This window comes from Acyrthosiphon pisum, chromosome A1, assembly GCF_005508785.2.
Source record: "Acyrthosiphon pisum isolate AL4f chromosome A1, pea_aphid_22Mar2018_4r6ur, whole genome shotgun sequence".
NCBI lineage: Eukaryota > Metazoa > Arthropoda > Insecta > Hemiptera > Aphididae > Acyrthosiphon > Acyrthosiphon pisum.
Window position 1 is genome coordinate 103,105,938 of NC_042494.1, and position 23,264 is coordinate 103,129,201.

Below are 23,264 nucleotides of genomic sequence, written 5' to 3' on the forward strand. Positions count from 1 at the left end.
AGCTGATTTTCAGGGTTAAACGGTGGGAATCACTCTGGGGACTAGTTTCTATACGGCGTTGAGTAACCTGTATATCTTAAATCGTGCGTGCTACGAACCATTAGAACATTTACGGATCACATGGATACAAAAATAATTCAACACGGTGTGACTTTGGTTTTTTCCATGACACAATGTAGATAATACATTATCGTGGTCCGATTGTGTAGACCAGTGACCACAGACTTATAGAAAGTCGAATAAAATCGAATTTAGGGCGAGTAATTTTTAATTAGTAGTTAAGTATTTAAAGTTTGGATGAGCGGAGTGGAGTGGTACGGGGTACCCAGCGAAATGTTTGTCCACTACTGCTCGACGCTCATCTAAACTTTAAATACTTATTATAACTCATAAACTACTAGCCAATTGGCGCAAATAGGTGGGGGCTTAGGGGGACCTAGTCCCCCCACATTTCTGCCAAGTCCCCCCAGTTCAAAAGTCAGTAATTAGTACTGAGCATATATAGTTTTTAGAAATTATTATAGGAGGGGCTTAGTCCCCCCAAAATAATTTGTCAATTTGCGCCTATATGTACTAGCCCTAAATTCAATTTTTATGTTTCGAAATACTTAGACAAATATTCTGCTTTGGAAAATGAAATTAACGCTCTATGTTATCATTCAATAAAGTACAAAATTTAAAAATTATAAGGATAAAAATTAAAAAATATTTGAAAATATAAAATTTAAAATAATAAAATAAATAAAATAAATATAAAAAATAAATAAATATAAAATTTTAACGTTGTTTTGTAAACGACTTGAAACTATGTAAAATAATATTTTCAAAAACATTTAGGTACAGTTCTTGAAACAATGAGTATTCAATGATAAAAGAATCACCTTGTATATACATCATAGTGATCATACTATCGTTCTACTTTTTTAGATTCTAAGTAGAACGATGAATGTATTGATTTTACAATGATATTGTGTGATTTTTTAATTTTTTTTTTTGTGTGTGTCATAACCTTTTAGGACAGTACAAGTGCTTGGTTTTTCTTCAACAGTATCTTTTCTGATAGGAAAGTGAATCTAGTTGGTACTTTGGGGGGTCAAAAGTAAAATTTTTCCAGTAGTTTTCAAAAGCGACGTGAAAAACAGTAAAAAAATTAAGGAAAAACGGAAAATTCGAATTTTCATAAAATCGACTGGTTATTAGTGTAACATTAAAATAACAAATGACCGTAGATACATGACATTTTCACTGGTTGTTTATATTTCCATTTTCTATACATGATACAATTTTCAAAATATTTTGATTTGTTTTGAACTATTTAGGGACATTTTCAGTTTCCAATTTTATTAGTTTTTTTTTCTATGAATGTCAATTAAAATTTATTTGTTGAGTAAAAATACTTGAATATTTAATACAAGGCTCCTACTATATTGTTACAATGATATTTGAAAAATATTTTCTTATACAATGATATTATACCATTGAATTCAATTTTAATACCATCTATTATACAGTGACCCACTTGTAACGTACCTACTGTACAGCAGAGAGACATCCACTTGCCCACCTTTTTTCTTATAAGTTCCCATTATAATAGTAGTAATACACATTAAAACAACCATTCAAAGATAATTAATAAATGCAGTAAAACACTTGTGAACAAAATATATACCTACATGCTAGATATTTTACTTTTCTTCGTTGAACACAAACACATGTTTAATTTTTGTAGTATAATACTGAAAGTCTGAAAAATATAATTGGAATTTGAATTAGTATACTACTCCGCGCATGATAAGTTCACTATCTATAAAACCGGTTTTTTTCCCATGTTAACTGATCTTGCTCTTAACGTGCGCGGAGTTAAGTTAACAGTTAAGATAGTTAAGTATTTAACACATTCATGACACTGACCACAGACTACATAATTACGAGGTAACCGGTGTAAGCACTTTCGAAAACTTACATACGACAGACCGAGTTCGCCAGGTTATAATGTAGGTATATATGTTGTATGTACATACTTTTAGACGCTGAGCGTAGCGAACGATGAATGTACATCATGGAATTACGATTGTGTTTGTCATCACCGGGCAGTAAAAGTTCTTCAATTTTTTACATAAATGTTTTTTTGTGGTAGGAAATTAACTAGTGGGTACTTATTGGGGGTCAAATTAAAAATTAAACCAAAAAATTAAATTAAGGAAACTGGAATTTCGTTTAGTTTTTATACTAATAAACTATAGGTACTATAACTGTAGCTACTTAACATTTTTACCAAATGTTTATGATAATATTTTTCAAAAAAAATAACCAACACTAAAACCTTCTCTTTAAAACTACCCATTTTCCTAACAATCACAGGTTAAGGGGGTATATATTGTATAATGGGTTGTATTAGACTTGAATTCAATGATAAAATATCATTGTATAAGAAAAACGATTCTGAGCGAGAACGGTTTGTCACTCTGTTATAGTTTTTATAGTTTTATCCACAATTATCTATAGTTGTATTTATGACTCAAAAAAAGGGAAAATTATCTGAATTATACCTACGTATTTTTATAGTGCATTCTAATACTTTAGTTGGCTGGTAAATATCAATCGACAATCAGTGAGGTATTAACTTATAGTGTTCTAAATAATTTCTCTCATCGTCAAAATGCCAAAAGTTAAAAATTAAAAAAATCGTAAGAGAATTCGGTGAAAATGTGCTTATGACTGAAATATTATATTTTGTAAATTGTGTGAAGTCAAAATAAATTCGGATAAAAAATATCACGTTTTATATGTTTAATATGAGTTTTAATGAAAGTAACTTGACCAAATATATGGTTGTAAATTCCTTTTTTAATATTTAATTTTATGTGTAATTGAAATTTGCTTTTTTAGAATTAAATTAATAAATGCTTTTTTTGGCTACTTAAAATGCTTTTTTAAGGATTTATTTTGCTACAAAATCCGAGCCCTACTAATATCATATTGAGAAATACAGAAAATAATAAAACTTAACTTTACAAAAAAAAAGGTCAAGGGGGATCTATCCCCTCCCCCGTAAATACGTCACTGCATCGTGTGTCTTGTGGAAGAAATAAACTATAGATCAAAGCCCAAAGGTATATATATAATAAATTTTTAATTGGGAGTAATGCTTTATGGAAAAATGTCTAACAGAACAAATTTTTTTTCGGAAAATGTGCATTGAAACAAATTATGTAAATAGGAACAAAATGTAAAATTTGGAAATTATTATAAGTTGACTTTGAAAAAAAAATTAGGAACAAAAGCATAGATAATATATTATCTAACCTTGTATCAATGAACTATCTATGAACTATCTATGAACAAAATACAGTGATCCTATGATGGCGAGGAACGATTGCAAAACGTGTTTTTATTCTAGTCATAAATGATAAATCATAATAATTAATAATTCTAATTTCTATTATGTATTTATCAATTTATGTCTATGGTTTTTATATATTATGTACAATTCATTATTTTTGTTTTTTGCACATTCTGTTTACTCATCAGTAATTAGTAGGTAAATTTATACGCTACGCAGGCACGCAGACAATATTTGTTGTCCCCGTCTTATAAGTGCGTAACAAGAAAAATTTGGTAAATGGACATTCCCCCTCCCTCCGACTGTTTTCGGTCTAGCGTAGGACATTTTTTTATAGTTTATTATTGACTAATAATATTGAATTTAATAATAGAATATAATTTATTGGACGGACCTTAGATATTTTGGTAGGGGGAGGGGGGCACATATACATTGTATAATTTGAATTTTAATTAATAATACCATTGATTAAATATTATACATATATACTATAATTTTTAAACAATAATGATTAAAATAAATAATAATTAATAGTTGATAGTATTATTCTTATTAACTGAATTTTTCATTTATAAGATACTCGTAGTTACATAAAAAATTGTCGACAGAAAATTGACAGGGTGACACGTACCCCTCTCCTAAATCCGCCACTGCTGCTGAGTGCCGATACAATTTTAGCTCCCCTAGAAAAATTTCCCTTGTTGCAAACGCTATTATACTCCATGCATCTTACTATCAATCCGAACGATACTGCCACAGAATAATCGGATAGTTGCGAATGTAAACCATAGAGTAATATTTTACTCTATAGCCTATGATGTAAATGAGACGGCCATACGGTTTAAGATCTTAAACCGTGGAGACGGCTATAGAATCGGTGTGATGCCGTGATGGGTGGATGGCCCGGGAGCACGGTCATCAAAAAATATAATATTAATTGTAATTGTTCGATACATAATATAATATTACACATTATACAAAAATACATTAGAGTATAGTATATTATAGTCTTATTATATTATATTAGTCTAGAGTGGGGAGAACGAAATAGGAACAAAATAAAAATCATGATCCATGTATAGCCGCAATTTCAACTTCTGACTTAGGGGGGCTGAATATATTAAAGGCAAGCAGACCATTGCAATATAGCATTTTAAAATTGTATGTCCTATGTTTTTTGGGGGGCTTAACCTCCCTCAATTTGCATCTATGAATCCATGACAACATTAAACATACTCCATAGAAAAGTAAGTAGAAGCTGAACTAAGATAATATATATATATACATAAATACATACTATCTATTGTTCTATGATCTTAGTTCATGGTAGAAGTATGAACTAATAACTATGAACAATAATTAATGTAGAATGCGTCAGATATCAGCTTGTATAGTCCGTGTATTTGATAGGAATAATCATGATCATGGGTATAGTCATGGGAATAATAAAAATAATAAGTTTTCCGCTTTATTTTGCGGGACACGAGGTTGGCAACCATGTTCGCCACACGTACACAACGCGTTCGGACGCGGCTGGAAGGGATCGTATGACAATGGAGTAAGGGGGAAGGTGGGGTGTCATAGCCATTATTCCCGTGGTCGGCCGCTCTGTGCAACGTGTCATGGCGACCGCTGGTGTTTTGTGGTGGGGGGGTTAGCGCTGTGTACCGTAGCCCGACGGTCCGTCGAACTGTTCCGCGCACCGTCCTTTCTGTTGCAACGTCGGCTCCCGACACTCGTGCAACACAATTTGATTTTTCCGAGCAGATTTCATCCAAAAACATCTCAAAATGGTGAGTATTGATTGCATTTGTTAATACGCTAACGTTAAATACTACATGACACCCATCCGTATTTGCGTCGTCCGTCCTGTTCCGTTATTTTATTTTTGAGCATTCGGCGGTGGCGACGGCGCTCACAAAGCAAGGATGACGTGGTAGCGGCGAGTCGTCGCGGAACACCCCATGTCCGTCAGGTTGCGTTTTTCGGCGTGGCGTAGTACGTAGTAAAGAAAAATCCGTCGATCCCCATCACGGCCACGGTTTTCCGCGGTCGTGATTTTTTTCGTTTTTGAAAATCGCGCGGGCGCTTGAAATCTTGATTTTTTTAACTTCCGGCAAGTCGCCGTTGCCGAGTATGTCCTCTGCCATAGCCTAGTTTTTCATTATTATTCTAAGATCCCTAATGCTATTTTGTAAGCTTAACCTACAATTCGTACAAGTGCTATCGTCTTTTCGATTTTGGTCTCCGACCACGTCGTGTTTAGTCGATCTTATGTGTATTATGTTATATGAGATGACATCTTCAACATTATACTTGACTTGTAGGTCGATGTCCGAATGTTTTGCAATAATGTTGGGTCTTAGACCGACGGTAATACCGTTGATTGCGACCAACTCTACACCTTGTTTACCTATTGGTATGATATATAGATATGAGTTTCATAACATTATATAATTATTGCCATTATTTTAGCTTACCGGAATGGGGTACTGAATACTATTTATCAACTATAGTCTAAATTATAAATAGTAATAATAAAACAAAACTTTTTGAGAAGCTAGGGTTCTTATTCCTTTTACCAATTGTACTCCGTCATAATATATTTTTTTATAATCTCTTCAGTACCTAGATTCAATTTTAATCCCGGTGATCTGATGATATAGAATTATTCTATATAAAAAAAAAAATGTATTCTGAATACACTTTTTTGCGTTATGACTGTCATTTAAAACATTTTTATTTCCTAATTTATAAAAATGTGCATATTCAATTGGAATATTGCCATTATGATACATTAAATTATAAATAATAAACCAAACATTAAAATAATGTACATGTACTTTCAATGATCTGTGAATGATGACACCTTTTTTTCTTGCCTGAAATTTGTGGAGGGAAAATCTGATTTAATGAGTCTGACAAAATCATTTGAACTTTATATCTTTAAAGAAATTAAATATTTGGTAGTTAAAAGAATGATGACAAATTTACAATCCTGACATTCTATGGAGGGAAATACTGATTTAATGAGTCTGACTGAAAATAGAATTATTTTTCGTTTATCGTTGATACATACAACTTCAACTTGTACACATTGGTTTAATTTCTTTATGCATTTTAGGTGAACTTCACAGTAGACGAGATCCGTAAGATGATGGACAAGAAGAAGAATATTCGGAACATGTCCGTCATCGCCCATGTGGACCATGGAAAATCAACTTTAACTGACTCTTTGGTATCCAAAGCTGGTATTATAGCTAATGCCAAAGCTGGAGACATGCGTTTTACTGACACTCGTAAAGATGAACAAGATCGTTGTATCACAATCAAATCAACTGCCATCTCTATGTACTTTGAACTCGCAGAAAAAGATTTAGTCTTCATTAAGAATGTAGACCAATGTGATCCTGGAGAAAATGGTTTCTTAATCAATTTGATTGATTCTCCTGGACACGTTGATTTCTCCAGTGAAGTTACTGCTGCCCTCCGTGTTACTGATGGAGCCCTGGTTGTTGTTGACTGTGTGTCAGGTATAAACTAATTTGTTTTTAATAACTTGTTTTTTTTAGTACTTGCAGTTTCCCTAACATTTATTTATTTAATTTAAGGTGTGTGTGTACAAACTGAAACTGTATTGCGTCAGGCCATAGCTGAAAGAATCAAGCCAATTTTGTTCATGAACAAAATGGACCGTGCTTTATTAGAATTGCAATTGGAATCTGAAGATTTATACCAAACTTTCCAACGTATTGTTGAAAATGTTAACATCATTATTGCTACATACTCTGATGACAGTGGTCCCATGGGTGAAGTTCAGGTAATATACAATATTTTATCGCTATATGTAATAAACTATGTAGGTTATCATAGTAAACTAAATCTTGGTGATGATGACAATTTTAAGTTGTTGATAAGTTACACTTATATGAAACTTTATTACCCTTCTCCACGTCTGAAAGATTGAAATCTTAAAATTTTGAATGTAAAATTATTCATAAATAATGAAAATAAGTTTATGACAATTATGAACTTCTTCTTTCTGTTATCGAGAGGCCGCAACCCATTTGTGAGTTTTCTTGGTCATATAATCGTATAAATTGGAGTTGAGATGGACTAGAACTAATTTTGAGTTAGTTAAAATATTTGAGTGAATTTACTTGTTATTAAACTTAGGGTAAGAACACCTCTTAAGGTAGAACATAATTTACTAAAGCATGCAATTTTTCTTTAATATTTTATTAATCAATATATAGACATTTTAATACCGAAAAAATATTGACTCTTAATATTTAAGCTTATTTAAATTACATAAAATGTATTCTACTAAAATCAAAAATTTGGTATCTTTTGTGTGTCTAAGAGGGGGGAGACAACACATGCATATTAAGCGTTCTTTAAATTTTTTGGCCTGGGACATTTATGTGTATTCTATACATTTGAACTATTATTTTGAAGACTTCCTAATCAAAAATTATCTGTATTAACTTCTTGAATGCTTTTAAAAATAACAAACCATATTCTAATTATTTATGACTATTAGTGTTTACTATTACTATTTACAGCGCAGGGCAGAGCACAATCCCCATGTATAAAACAAATGTTACTAATATGGTACATTTATGCACATTTCAAATATTGTTATTTACTTAATGGTAGTATCATTGGTCGTATGTTGTCCTGTTGTTATATTTGTCACAACATTTAGAACATAATATTATCCTATATAAGTTTAATATGAATTTAATATAAATTACCTAATACTATCATGTATCTCAATCTTTGTGATGATAACAATTTAAAGCTGTTGATAAGTTATGCTTACATGAAACTTTATTACCCTTCTCCACGTCTGAAAGATTGAAATATCATATTTTCCATTTGGTATTTATTTTAAGTATAAAGTATTTATATTAATCAATTTTTTTAGGTTGATCCTAGCAAGGGAAGTGTTGGTTTTGGATCAGGTCTTCACGGTTGGGCTTTCACTCTAAAACAGTTCGCTGAAATGTATGCGGAAAAATTCAAGATTGATGTTGTTAAGCTTATGAACAGGTGATAAATTAAATTAAAATTTAAAAATAAAAAAATATATTAACTTATTTATTTTTCAATAGATTGTGGGGAGAAAATTTCTTCAATGCCAAAACTAAGAAATGGGCCAAGCTAAAGGATGACAATAACCAACGTTCTTTCTGCATGTACATTTTGGATCCTATTTACAAGGTATGTTAGAATTTTTTATAATTGAATTATTATTATTGTTATTTGAAAAACTGCTGATAAATTATTTATTAACTTGTAATTTTAGTAGAGAATTATTCTTTTGTATATAATTTATATAACTTATGATGATGTTCTTTGCACACCAATGCTCCTGATATTACCCCATGAGGATATTTTAAGAACGGCCGACTGAAGTTTTATGAATAAGATCAATGTAAATACTCTAAATTATAAACATTAATCAATATTAATTAATTTATAATTCTTTCATAAATTCCTTCTATGATGATGTTCTTTGCACACCAATGCTCCTGATATTGCACTGTGACGATATTTTAAGAACGGCCGTCTGAGAGACCTTCATAATTGTATTTAAACGAGTTATTCTAGTGAAAATCTTTACTAAGACATTTGATGGTACTTCTGCTAAGGGCCAACGTAGTTATTTGATTTCCATAGTTTTCTACGTATTGTTTTTATCTGTGATGATGTTCTTTGCACATCAATGCTCCTGATATTACTCCATGACGATATCTTAAGAACGGCCGTCTGAGATCTTAATTTGCATTCATTAGTATTATTTAAGTAAATCAACTTTTATCAAACATAGTTTATGAGACTACATACCAAAACTTATAAACGTAATTTACTTTAGTTTGATATCTAATATTAAGCCAACCAACTCAACTCAGATTGATTCTACTGAGTGCAAATTTGTGACAAACAATTTATTTAGTAGAACCTTTATATTATAAGAACTCTATTTTCTAAATTGATTAATATACATATAACAAATTTAAATTAAAGTATGGGTCAACATTTTGACAATTTCTAATAGTCTTAGCCTCCCAGTATCTGTGTTTGTTCTAAATGACAATCAGTGTGGGTGAAATTAATTGCTTTCACCACTCTAGTTATGAGCATGTACATGTTAATAACTTTATTGTTTAGACAAAATTGTAGTTAACTTTTCCGATTTTGATGCTTAAAAAATATTTGAAATGAGAAAAATGTCTATACTCTGTTCAAAATAAGATCATTACCCAGCCGAGTTATGCGCATAAGCATTGCTTTGTTCTGTTGCATCGTCTCTGTTGAAGTGCCATCACAGTGGAGACCGCCTCTGACCGTCCTGGAACAAACACTAGCCTACGTTTGGTATTGATCTTTTTTTTGAACAGAGTTTTGATCATTCAAAACCCTTTCTGTTTTTAATTTTAATTATTAATTAGTACAGTTCCAAAAAAAAAAATATAAGATTTAATTTTTACAAAGTGTTCCACACGATCAATAATATAAAGATTGGAAAATATAAACCAACTTTTAATTTTATCAAAACTTAAGGTCTTCTTTACAGCAATACTGAGACCATTTCATGTTATATAATATAAAGAAAATCCACAACTTTCTTTAACTAAGTGTGGTCCTAATTAGTGTCTACTGTAAGTTTATTTTTAATTAATGATCAGTTACTGCCTATTGTTATGACACAACCAAAACAACCTTCTAAATTTATTATAGCCAAAAGACTATTTTAAAAATATTTTTATATCTTGTTTTTACCTGTGATGATGTTCTTTGCACACCAATGCTCCTGATATTGAATTGTGACGATATCTTAAGAACGGCCGTCTGAGGCATTAATAATTTATTTATAGTCCGCGACATGAAAAGTGGCACCTGCCTCAGTGGTTCACATTACGCTTGGGTGCCCGCGCTTTATGCGGTATAGGTTGAGAACCAATGGTTAACGGGTAGGGAAGCAGCAACGGGTTGCGGTACACAGGGGGCACTTTTCATGTCGTGGACTATAAAGTAACTTAGTATTTTTAACATTACTATTGAATTTTTATATTAGAACTTCTAAATAAATAACTGAATTAAATTCAAATATTTTTACCTGTGATGATGTTCTTTGCACACCAATGCTCCTGATATTGAATCATGACGATATCTTAAGAACGGCCGTCTGAGATGTAAATAATTTATTTGATAAACCATTATTCTAGGTTAAGTTGATTATTAAATCTTGTTAACAAATCTATGATGATTAATTATCACAGACCTGTTCTGAATTATAATTGAAGACATAAATATAAAATTAACTGATGGTTTGTTGTTTGTGTGCTAATATATTTAATTTTATGTTTCTATTTAATAGTTAATAAATAATTAACCACTACACAAAAGCATATAATTACTGTTTTTTCTAGGATCTGTATTGGAAAATATAATTTACTTACTAGCCTATCACTATTATTTAAACTTGTTGAGATTTTATCACAAACCAATGATGATTAATTTTCACAGACCTGTTCTGAGCTATTATTGAAGACTTACAAATTTAAAGCTAACTGATGGTTTATGTAAATGTGCATATGTTGATGCACTTGTTTTATACTTTTATACTTTCAGGTATTCAACTCGATCATGAACTATAAGAAAGAAGAAGCTACTGATCTTTTGAAGAAGCTTGGAATTGAATTAAAACATGAAGATCAAGATAAAGACGGAAAAGCCTTGTTGAAGGTAAATATATAACCTCATATTAGTCTTACAATGATAATAATAGTTAATGTTTTATTTTGAAATGATGATAAGAATTTATTCAGATAAGAATCACTGTTGATATCATATTAACCCTTCTCCATCTGAGTTACATTTTGTGTTTTTAATCTTGCATGTTTTAATTTTATTATCATTGATTATACAATTTAACTTGTGTTAAGAGTATTTTATAATATTACTAGTAATATATTTTTATAACAATGATGATAGAAGTTTATTCTGATAAGAATATATATGTTGATATTCATATTAACCCTTCTCCATCTGAGTTGCTTAATACTATATGTATTGTGTATATACTTATTCATCTTATAATATTATATGCTCTGCATTAATTTAAAAAAGTAAGATTATTATGTGAATTTTTCATTTTACAAATATGTAATATGTTTATATTAAACTATGATTTTACACTTTTTTCCATTATGAGTTTATGAAATATAATATTTATCTAAATTTTACAAAAGTTATGATTAATGAAACTTTTTTATAATTCTATAATAGGTTGTTATGCGTACCTGGTTGCCTGCTGGAGAAGCTCTACTTCAAATGATTGCCATCCATTTGCCTTCTCCCGTTGTTGCCCAGAAATACCGTATGGAAATGTTGTACGAAGGACCTCATGATGATGAAGCAGCTCTTGGTGTTAAGGTTCGAATAATTAATATCAAAATATATCATGTGTTATAAAATCTATTTAATATTTTATTATTATAGAACTGTGACCCGGATGCACCACTTATGATGTACATTTCCAAGATGGTGCCGACATCTGACAAAGGACGTTTTTATGCTTTTGGGCGTGTATTCTCTGGAAGGGTATGTTCCAAGATACTTCAGAATTTTTAGTTGTATGTATATAATAACTTGTTATATTTTTAGGTCGCTACTGGTATGAAAGCTCGTATTATGGGACCTAACTATACCCCTGGAAAGAAAGAAGATTTGTATGAAAAGGCTATCCAAAGAACAATTTTGATGATGGGACGTTATACTGAAGCTATTGAAGATGTTCCCTGTGGTATTTACATACAATATAAATTTAAACCATAGGTTAAATGATAGGCAATCAATAATCGTTCATTATTTTATAATTTGGGTTAGACTCTCTTCCTGCCAAATCCAAATAATAAGTAATAAATGATAACCTTGGCTTTGCTTTTCTATAACGCTGCATTGCTTATCTTTGTATTTCTTATTTATGTTGAATATTTCCTTAGGTAACATTTGTGGATTGGTTGGTGTTGATCAGTTTTTAGTGAAAACTGGAACAATTACTACCTTCAAAGATGCTCACAACATGAAAGTTATGAAATTCAGTGTATCCCCTGTTGTGCGTATTGCTGTAGAGCCTAAGAACCCGGCAGATTTACCAAAATTGGTAGAAGGTCTTAAACGTTTAGCCAAGTCTGATCCCATGGTCCAGTGTATCATTGAAGAATCAGGTGAACACATTGTGGCTGGTGCCGGTGAATTGCATTTGGAAATTTGCTTAAAGGATTTGGAAGAAGATCATGCTTGTATTCCAATCAAGAAGTCTGACCCAGTGGTATCATACAGAGAAACTGTCAATGAAGAGTCTGAAATCATGTGCTTGTCAAAATCTCCCAACAAACATAACAGATTATTCATGAAATGTCAACCATTCCCAGATGGTTTGGCTGAAGACATTGAAGGCGTAAGTTCAAATTTGTTTTTTTAAATAAATATATTTTATTTACATTTATACTGAATGTTATAGGGTCAAGTCAACCCAAGAGATGAGTTTAAAGCTCGTGCCCGTTATTTGGGTGAGAAATATGAATATGATGTTACTGAAGCTCGTAAAATCTGGGCTTTCGGTCCCGATGGAACCGGCCCCAACTTGTTGATTGATTGTACCAAGGGAGTACAATATCTTAATGAAATTAAGGATTCAGTCGTTGCTGGATTCCAATGGGCAACCAAAGAGGTAATATATTTAATTATGATAAATCTTTGTTGTGACAAATTTGCCATGATGATACAAGTATTATTCTTTCGCGGTTTCCACCAGAGGTTAATTCTTATGATGGTTGAAAGTGTCTGAGCAAATTGTTTCATTCTCTGATAGATATAAATTGATGTTTCCCTGCCATTGGGGTTTACATATTTTATTACTATTTCATTTAGTAAAACTATAGCATGTATTTATAGAAATGTAAAAACAAATCTTAGGACCAAGGAGACAGCTAGTATATAGTACTTAGTTAATTATTTAAAAAAAAATAATTTTATATTTTCAATGATGATAATATTGTTATATCTTTCGCGGTTTCCACCAGATGCATCTTGCTTAATGATGGTTGAAAGTGTCTGAGTAATTTATTCGTATACATATTTAAGTTTTTTAAGTGACTTACACAATAGGCTGAAATGTTGGTAATTTTTTTAATGGCTGTTATTTGCCTACTTAAATCCCTTTCTATACTACCTAGTACTACCATTGTCACGCTTTTTATCTCTTCAATTAGTGGAGATTAGGATAATATTTTAACTTATTTCTATGATGATACTATTGTTATATCTTTCGCGGTTTCCACCAGAGAGATTATCTATCTTGTTATGATGGCTGAAAGTGTCTGAGTAATAATAATAAATATATTGTTGATTATCATGCGATTGATTGATTAAACTCTGCTATGATGATATCTATGTTAAATCTTTCGCGGTTTCCACCAGACGCATTTTGCTTAATGATGGTTGAAAGTGTCTGAGTAATTTAATTTTTCATTTAGAATGTTAAGTTTAACTGTAATAAGATTTATATATACAAGTATTATTTTTCACTTTCTACCAGCTCTTATTCTTTTGATACAGAAAGAGTTCAAATAATTTGCCTACTTAAATAAAAGTATTAAGTACTTTTAGGTATTTCTATTTAACTTACTTTTATACACATCTCATATATGGTATGATAATGATCAATGATATACCAATACTAACCAGTGTAAACTCCCCCCAGATGACATGGCGTGTGACTGGTGCTGTCTGGAGAGGTTTACATAAAGCAGCAGCATTCATATAGCGAGTGGTGGCCTGCGCTGCTTGCGAGGTCGACCCGGCGCTTGAACGTTTAAAAAGTGATCAATACTCTTGTTAACATTGTTATTTGAATCAGTCATTTGTTATTTCTATTAAATTGATGCTCCTGCCTGACGGGAGAAGTTAACACCAGTACCACCATTATTTCTTCTGATAGTTCAGAAAAGATTAAGATGATAATTTTAACATATTTCCATGATGATACTATTGTTATATCTTTCGCGGTTTCCACCAGAGAGATTTCTATCTTTTAATGATGGCTGAAAGTGTCTGAATAATTAAATTTTTTATTTAGAATTTTACAATATACAAGTATTATTTTTAGTTTCTATCAGCTCTTATTTCTATTAATGACAGAGTACTCAAATATTTTTATTCAACTTTACTTTTATACATATTTCATATATGGTACGATAATGGACAATGGTGTACTAACCAGATAAAAGATAAAAAAATTTTAATATATTTTTATGATGGTACACTATTGTCAAATCTTTCGCGGTTTCCACCAGACGGATGGTTGAAAGTGTCTGAGTAATTTGATCTTATATATTTGAATGTTAAGCTTAACCTGTAAGAAAGTTAATATATTTTTTTAAAAGTTGGTTTATTCGATTTTAGCTTAAAAGTAGAATTATGCTTATAGGGAGTGTTGGCAGAAGAAAACATGCGTGCAGTTAGATTCAATATTTATGATGTTACACTACACGCTGATGCTATCCACAGAGGAGGTGGTCAAATCATTCCAACTGCTCGTCGTTGTATGTACGCTTCGATTTTAGCTGCTCACCCCAGAATTATGGAACCTGTGTACTTGTGTGAAATTCAGGTATGCACCAATTTTATAATTAATTGTATTGTAACTTATAAGTATGCAATAATATAAAATAACTTTGTGTTCTTTGAAAATTAACCATACAATTTATTGTGTTTTTAGTGCCCTGAAGTTGCAGTAGGAGGTATTTACAGTGTTTTGAATAGACGTAGAGGACACGTTTTTGAAGAGAGTCAAGTTGTCGGTACACCCATGTTTGTCGTTAAAGCATACTTGCCTGTAAATGAATCTTTTGGTAAGATATTGATTTTTTTGTTATATTTTTAAGGTTCTGTTTTGTCTTATCATAATTTGCTTCTCATGTTAGTTCTGATCTCTTAAAGACTCCTTTTTTGGCAAATGAAATGAGAATATTAGGTTTTAACTGGTGTTATACTATATGAGGATTTAAATGAATATTGATAGTAAATCCACAATTTGCCTCTTTTACTTTGATTGTATAAAGTAATAGACTTTCCTTTGGTGGTAAATTAAAATTAGGTAAATGTCGCTATGTTCTTCAGGTTTTTATCTGATATAATACAAACATATTACTACATTACGACTTTGTTCTGAGAATTAACTCACTAGTACCACGATTTGCCTCTTTTACTTTCAATGAATAAAGTAATAGACTTTCCTTTAGTGGTAAATTAAAATTAAGTAAATGTCGCTATGTTCTTCAGGTTTTTATCTGATATAATACAAACATATTACTACATTACGACTTTGTTCCAAGGATTAGCTCAGTAGTACCACAATTTACCTCTTTTACTTTGAATATATAAAGTAATAGACTTTTCTTTGGTGGTAAATTTAAATTAGGCCTATGTCGCTATATTCATCGGATACCTATCTGATGTAATACACTCATATTACTATAGTTTCAATTTAATGAATTCATATTGAATACCTTCCAGCATAAATGAATCACTCTGTAGTTAGCGGGCGGGTTTTTATTCGTTCGTAAATGAGGACAGTGTTGAAAGTGCATATGGAAGAAAATTAATTTTATACCGATTCATCAGAACGCTGTCGCAGAACCTCTATCCTTATGTTTGATGACGATTTAAGCTATGATGAACTGATACAGTTTATAATCATAATGATTTACTAAATTTGAATTCATAAACATTTCTGATAACTGCTATTATATTTGTTTGCAGGATTCACAGCTGATTTGCGTAGTAACACTGGAGGACAAGCTTTCCCACAGTGTGTATTTGATCATTGGCAAGTATTCCCAGGTGACCCATGTGAAGCTGGATCAAAACCATACGTTGTTGTTATGGTAAGATAATATAATTTTAAATGTCAATACATTTCAATAACTATTGTGTATTTATTTTTAGGACACACGTAAACGCAAAGGTCTTAAGGATGGACTACCAGACATCAATTCATACCTTGATAAATTGTAAACATGATATTAACTTTAAAATCGCCGCATTTTCTTTTATTATTTTATTGTTAAACGCAATAGTATGGAAGACTTAATGTTATTTCCTGATAAATAATATTTTCGTCTTATTATTGAACAATACTTGTTTTATGCTATTAAAACAAAATTTAATTTTCTATAAGACTAAACTACTATTCTAAAAGAACTGATGAATTATGGTCAAGTTTTTCTCTTTCCAAATGTATGAGTTTATATGATTGTTTCCATTTTCAAAACTAAAATCTATTGATCATTTACTGATAATATTATGTATCTCGTCAAAAAAGCGTTTGGTGTAACGCTGTGCATGTCACTAAAATACCTAATAAAAAAAAACATTATATGAAAATGAATTCTTTGTTAAGTTTTACTTTTTTTAAGTTTTCAACCTAGAATAATAAGATATATAATATTATTTGAATGCTATTTCAATACAACTGGTTTTAAGTTGAATATGGAATAAGTGTTTTATATAATAAATTCAGAATGTAACTATGAAAGTTACAAATATTAATCAAAAATATGATATAATAAATTTCATTGATTTATATCATTTTGGTTAACTTGAAATATTTTTGTGTATCTATTAGTAAGTATTTTTTTTATTATTATTATTCCTGCTAAGAAATCCCCAGGTCATGATCTAATAACGAATTACATAGTAAATAATCTACCACGCAAAGCCATAGTATACCTATCTCACCTTTATAATGCAATACTCAGATTATCTTTTTCCCGAACACCTGGAAGCACTCAATACTATATTCATTCTCAAGCCAAACAAACCTGAAGACCCAGCATCATACAAACCAATAAGTCTTCTCCCTACTTTTTCAAAAGTCTTCGAAAAAATTCCCTTAATAAGACTCATCCCTCTTGCCACTGTAGCTAATATTTTCCCACACACATAATTCGGTTTCAGAGCCCACCGCACAGTTGACAAAATTTCCAACGCACTGGAGAACAAAGAATTCTGCTCCACTGTGTTTCTGGACGTCTCGCAGGCTTTTGATCGGGTCTGACATGAATGGCTACTCTTCAAACTAAAAAAAGTTAAAAAAACTAAAAATAAGTCTACTCATGTAACTTTTACAATGCGCAAATCTATTTGCCCTCCTGTCACGTTTAACAACAAAATAATTCCCTCGTCAGACTAAGCAAAATACCTTGGATTAATATTCGACAAACGCCTTAACTGGAGCTCGCATCTTAAACAAAAACGTAAATCAGTGAACTCTAGACTGCGTCTTCTGAGACCTCTATTAAAATCGAAACTTTCTCTAGCCAAAAAACTCGCAATACACAAATCAATAATTTGTCCAGCTTGGCATTACGGCATCCAACTATGGGGCCCAGCAAAACCATCTAACACTAAGACCTCGCAAGCATTCCAATCCATATGTCTACGCCTAATAACCGCTGCCCCATGGTATGTCACCAACAAAAACCTCCATTAAGACCTGAACATCCCAACCCTAAACGACAGCCAAATACTACTACATTAAATTCCACTCATAGCTTCGAGCTCATCCAAATCCCATAGTTAAATGTATATCCTCTACCTTAATTATACCTAGAAGGCTAAAAAGGCAATGGCCAAGAGATCTGCTCAATATTTAAAAAATATAATATAAAAAAAAAAAAAAAAAAATTAAAACCCTAATTTCTGGTCAGGTGGCACATGCTGGAAGCCTTCCTTTTCTGTTATTTAATGTTACTATGTCATCACACTTACTAGATTACACCTTTGTATAGATTGTAAATACACTGTTTATTAAAAAAAAAATTAAATTATTATTGATTTATTATAGTGTTAAATGTTTAAGAATTATTATTTTAGTGTAAATATCGCCATGATCGATGATGTACCAATGATTATATATTATATAATCATTGGTGATTTTGGTGCCTCAAATTAAATGTGGAACTAATATTTTTTATTTAAAAAAAATATTGGGTTGGTTCTTAAACTTATTATAAAATTAATTGACTAAAGATTTAAACTAAAACTAATTTTTACAAAAAAAGTAAAACTGATAATGATTTCATATTATATGGTAATTTGATGAATACCATTTAAAAAAATATACACTGATAATATTGCAAATAACATTATATTATAATAATTAAGTTAAACGCAAGAATACACATTTTTAAGAGAAGTTTCCATTTTCAATGATAATATATTTTGGTATACAAAAACCCTTCTAAAGCCAATCTAGTTATGGGATGTTGCTGACTAATTTTTAATACAAGTAAGGATGATACATTTTCCAATCAATACGTTGCTGCCCTAGATCATATTTGATGCCCGATCTTCGAACTTGTAATATCTGCCTTGCATACCCACTGATACTTGACTTCAACAATATCCCTGTACATCCTCAAAAGAAAAAAAATGCATTAAAAATTAGGGAATCTGATGTTTTCGAGTATATATTTTTATTAGTGCAGTGCATAAATACCTATTGCCTAGTAGCAACCTAGATTTTGGAAGAATGTTATTTATTTAATTTTTGTTTCTATTGTTGATTTGTATTTACATGGCATTAAACAAATCGTACGAAAATTTGTTAAAACTGTTGTAGCCTGCTTTAAAAAAAAACTAACATAAGTGTTACTACTGGGTATTTGTTGGTAGTTTCTATTTTTTATTATCATGTCTTATGTTTATATAATGTCCTACTCACATTTATGCTTTGCTTATTATAAGTTATCGAAAAAATAATAAAATTGAATAGTAAGTCTTACTAGTTGGAACTGATATCTTAGAGACCTAATATTTTTTAATTAAATTGTTTACTACATAGACCTATAAACAACAGCGCTTCCCACAGTTGCCTTTGGTTAATCCGGACAACATTACTGAGAGAAAAAATATTTTTTTGCACCCTGTAAAGTCCAAAACTCTCTTTTTATTTATCAATAATCCCGCTGGTGATTTCTCTCTATGCGCTGTCTATGGTTTACCAGAACATCAATAATTGTATAAATGTTTTTTAAAGCCTTATGCCGGTTTGTTTTATTTAAAAACGTTTATAGAGCATTAAAACTTCCGTTGATGTGTTATTGATAATAGTCTGAGGACAAATGTTGAATATTATTAGTTAAATAAAAAATATGTTAATTTAAAACTATATTCAATTTTATTATTACAATAACTTATATACATAGTAAATACTCGAGTAAGCAAGTTATTCGTATCATAATTCGTAACTGAATTCGAAACTTACAATCACAAATTATATGGAGAAGCTAATGCTATACACAGTATCCATATTGTGTAATATTCTCCCTATACAGTATTGTACATTTATACGTAGATTTTTTCTTCGATGTTATGGATATAATTTTAAGTGAGTCAATTGATATTACCTAATTTATCAATTATGATTCTCTACCTACCTAATATTGAAACAATGTGAAAGGTTAAATAAATGATAGTTACAATTATTTTATTAAGTATTATCGTGTTAGGTACCTAAGTGTATGGCTGACTAAAGTTAAATGATAATTATTAAGTATATTATAGTAAACATGTGATCAGAAGCTATTTATATTGAACAACGGTCACCGAATGATGCATATCGACAACTGCTTAACCATTTATACCTAGTTATTCCTCAAAATGTTCGACACCCTCCTAAACATTTTCCAAAATAGCTACGTCGTTGCGTAGTGCGTATAAATACCGAGATTAATGTTAAGTAGGTACCTACTACCTGTACATAGTTAACCGTTTTATGTTAAGTTCGCACTATATCAAATAACTAATATAAGTATAGGTAGGTACTTAAAATTAAATAAAACCGGTTCTAACGAGAATTACGACATCAGTGAATAATATTATTTATATCTCTATAGACGTTATTAGGTAGTTATAATGATACTGTTTTCATTTATTTTGTCACTCCTTTACAACTTCTCTGATGCACTTCCAACCTATCCGGGTCGAATGTCCGTTTGCACCGGTCGCATGGCACGAGCTGTGACAAGTACGATTTCCAGTGTTCTTCTCTGGTAGCCTGTTGATCCACCTTGCCCGTCACTAAAACGTACCGTAACAACGTAATTATTATTTGCAAATATTGTATAATTATCAATAATATGATAAGTGATTGCAAGATAGGTTACGCTTTTTGACATACCTATTGTTCTATGCTATAATAATGCAATATTGTAAGAACCTATCTACAAACTTTCATTTTCTTTTGTAATTTATTAATAACCCATTTACCTACTATTTAGGTAAATGTCAAACCAATTACGATTTATTGATATTTACTGAATTATTTGGTACCTATTCTAACATAATTTTAGTTATTGCATGGCCCAACAGAGTCATGCGAATATACCTAGCTATATCTAAACGATGTGCTGTACAGTCCAACAGTTAGTTGCTGTACCTCGACTTTGAGGATTAAATACCTATCAATGTAAATTGTAATGTAGCTATATGTGTTGAATTTGAATTCAATGATATGCTACGAAAATCGATTGTGAGCAAAGACGGTCTGTCAGCCAACAGACTGAGCAGCCATATTACTGAGCATATGTTATTATTTTTATGATTTTGCTAGTAAAGCTGTAAAGCAATTTATTTTATTATTAGTAAGGAAAAGGCTGAATTCATTTTTTTCGTAATCATTTGTACCTATTTTAAAATGCACCTATTGTGTAATTATAATAATATACATCCTATATCCTATATTTTCTAAAAGATTCAAGCGACCTGCGATTAATATTTTTAAATTGCAAAAAAAAATAACTAAAATGACTAAAATCGTCATTCTTCGATTAAATACCTAATTTCATCCAAAATTAAACTTATAAACTACCTATCTATAACATAAAAAAATGTATTTTATAGATTTGTTGTTTACAATTAGTACTATTTATAAGAAACCTTGCTTAAAATGATCAATCCTTACTCCTTAGCTATACAAATTGAACGTTTTATAAATGTTTAATTACAAAATGATTGGCAAATTTTCGTGATTTTGATGAGTTTTGTCAGCGTATTAACTTGAAATGCTAATAAATAAAAATTGTACCGCTGTATTAATATTATTATAATATTGTTTAATATTTTTAAATTACCTACCAAAGTAGCAACTTATGAAGAAGGAACCTTGAAGTAATTTTTCAAAATTTTTGCTCAAGCGGAACATTTATAATAATTTAAAACCAAAAAAAAAAATTTAAAATTGAAATGTCTATAGTACCTACCTAGTTAAATAGCTTAAAAAGTGTCAAAATATATTGAAAATGTTATCATTTACAGAAAATGCTAATATAAAATGTAAGTGAAAATGGCAAGTTACACCTTAAAAATAATATCAATTTAGTCGAAAACTGGTTTTGTATAAAAATTCATATATTTTTTGTTTTTTCCTATTGTTTAGAAAAAAGAATTTGGCATATTTTTCTTTTGACCCCTCAAAGAACCAACTAGATACAATTCGCTATCAAAAACCACCCTCGAAATGTCTACTGCTCTAAATGGTGAAGATAGACAAAATAACGAACATTTTGTAAGATCAATTGAGGTATTAGGATAGAAAATAAATCTATCCACTAGGAATCTAAAATAACAAAGATGAAAAATAGTTTAGAAAAATTAGATATTTTTTGTAAACATAGGTTAGGTACATTGTATAATTAATTAAAATATTATTAAAATTTTTGTTCAAAATCACAAAAGTTGACCGAGTAAATCATATTATAATTAGTGCGTATTAAATATTAATAGTCCATAGGTAGTCCATACTTCAATGCTTGCTACTAGTTACTACTGCATGTGTACTACAGTACTACACAGGTTTATAATATTTTATACCGCATATACTGATGGTACCTACATACATTATTATGTAAGTACCCCGATATAGTAGGGCCAGTGCACCTGCGCTGGACCCCGTGGAAATGGAGCTCACTTCAGAAAAGCATATCATTGCTGAACAAATATTATAATTTTGAAAAGATAACATTTTTCGAACTACAATTTAAATATTAGTTCTATGATATACATACTATTACACGTGTAACTTTATTTAAAATGTAATTTTATATTTCTAAAAAAATTAAAGAAATCTCAAACAATTATTTAATATTTACGATATATTGAAGAGGATAAACAATGTAAATCGTAATTAGGTACCTACTGAGTTAGTTTAAACGGTCAAAAGCTAAACTAATATAAAACCATAGGCGTGCGGCGAAGGTTCAGTTCATTTCATTATAATTACCTACTATAGTAGGCTGCAGGCCGGATTAAAACTATAGTACCTAGGCCCTAGGCACAGTACATTTAGACATTAAGTGCATACACGTTAATATGACCCTGTAATGTCCAGTGGTTAAATGGTTAAGAAACCTTCTGTTTGGGAGAGGAAGTGTCAAATCTTAGTGTTAATCCTTTATAAACAAAAATATTTACAGCATAAAAATCAAATCTAAACTTTTATTACTTTTTATATGATAACAATTATAACAGATCTTAAAAACAATTAATTTTACTCCAAATATTATATACAGATATATTATATTAGGTATATTGTCAAAAACCATAAAAACAACTTATTTTATACCATTTTGCATATTTCTTTAATAAGTTTAATACAAAAGATATAATTGTAACAAAAAATAATGGTATATATTTTTTTTTTTTATTAATTAAACCCGTGATAACTTAGCCTTTGGATAGTTTTTAACTGTGCGGGAGGATACTGTACGTTTTTGTAAACACGTTTGTTTTAGTTTGGCAGAATTTTAATGTGGGCACCGTAAGTATCTGCCATGCCCGGTTG

General features: G+C 30.5%; 2 protein-coding genes across 3 annotated transcripts in view; one reads left to right on the forward strand and one right to left on the reverse strand.

Annotated features, from left to right (window-relative positions):
• The first annotated feature begins 4,939 nt into the window (after window positions 1-4,939).
• LOC100168198 (translation elongation factor 2) lies at window positions 4,940-16,808 on the forward strand. Its single transcript, XM_001952207.5, has 15 exons — window positions 4,940-5,136; window positions 6,468-6,876; window positions 6,955-7,163; window positions 8,274-8,398; window positions 8,461-8,569; window positions 10,985-11,098; window positions 11,642-11,788; window positions 11,855-11,956; window positions 12,020-12,158; window positions 12,358-12,815; window positions 12,879-13,088; window positions 14,847-15,029; window positions 15,138-15,270; window positions 16,181-16,305; window positions 16,367-16,808. The coding sequence occupies exons 1-15, from the start codon at window positions 5,134-5,136 to the stop codon at window positions 16,433-16,435; spliced, it is 2,535 nt and encodes an 844-aa protein (XP_001952242.1). The 5' UTR covers window positions 4,940-5,133; the 3' UTR covers window positions 16,436-16,808.
• Window positions 16,809-19,574: 2,766 nt separating this feature from the next.
• The window catches only part of LOC100162629 (zinc finger protein 474), an 18,221-nt gene continuing 14,531 nt past the window's right edge, over window positions 19,575-23,264 (reverse strand). For both annotated transcript variants that reach the window (XM_008182951.3, XM_001948551.5), the window contains exon 6: window positions 19,575-20,503. In XM_008182951.3, coding sequence (XP_008181173.1) covers window positions 20,355-20,503 — 149 coding nt within the window. In that variant the 3' untranslated portion in view covers window positions 19,575-20,354. The remainder of the gene's footprint in view (window positions 20,504-23,264) is intronic.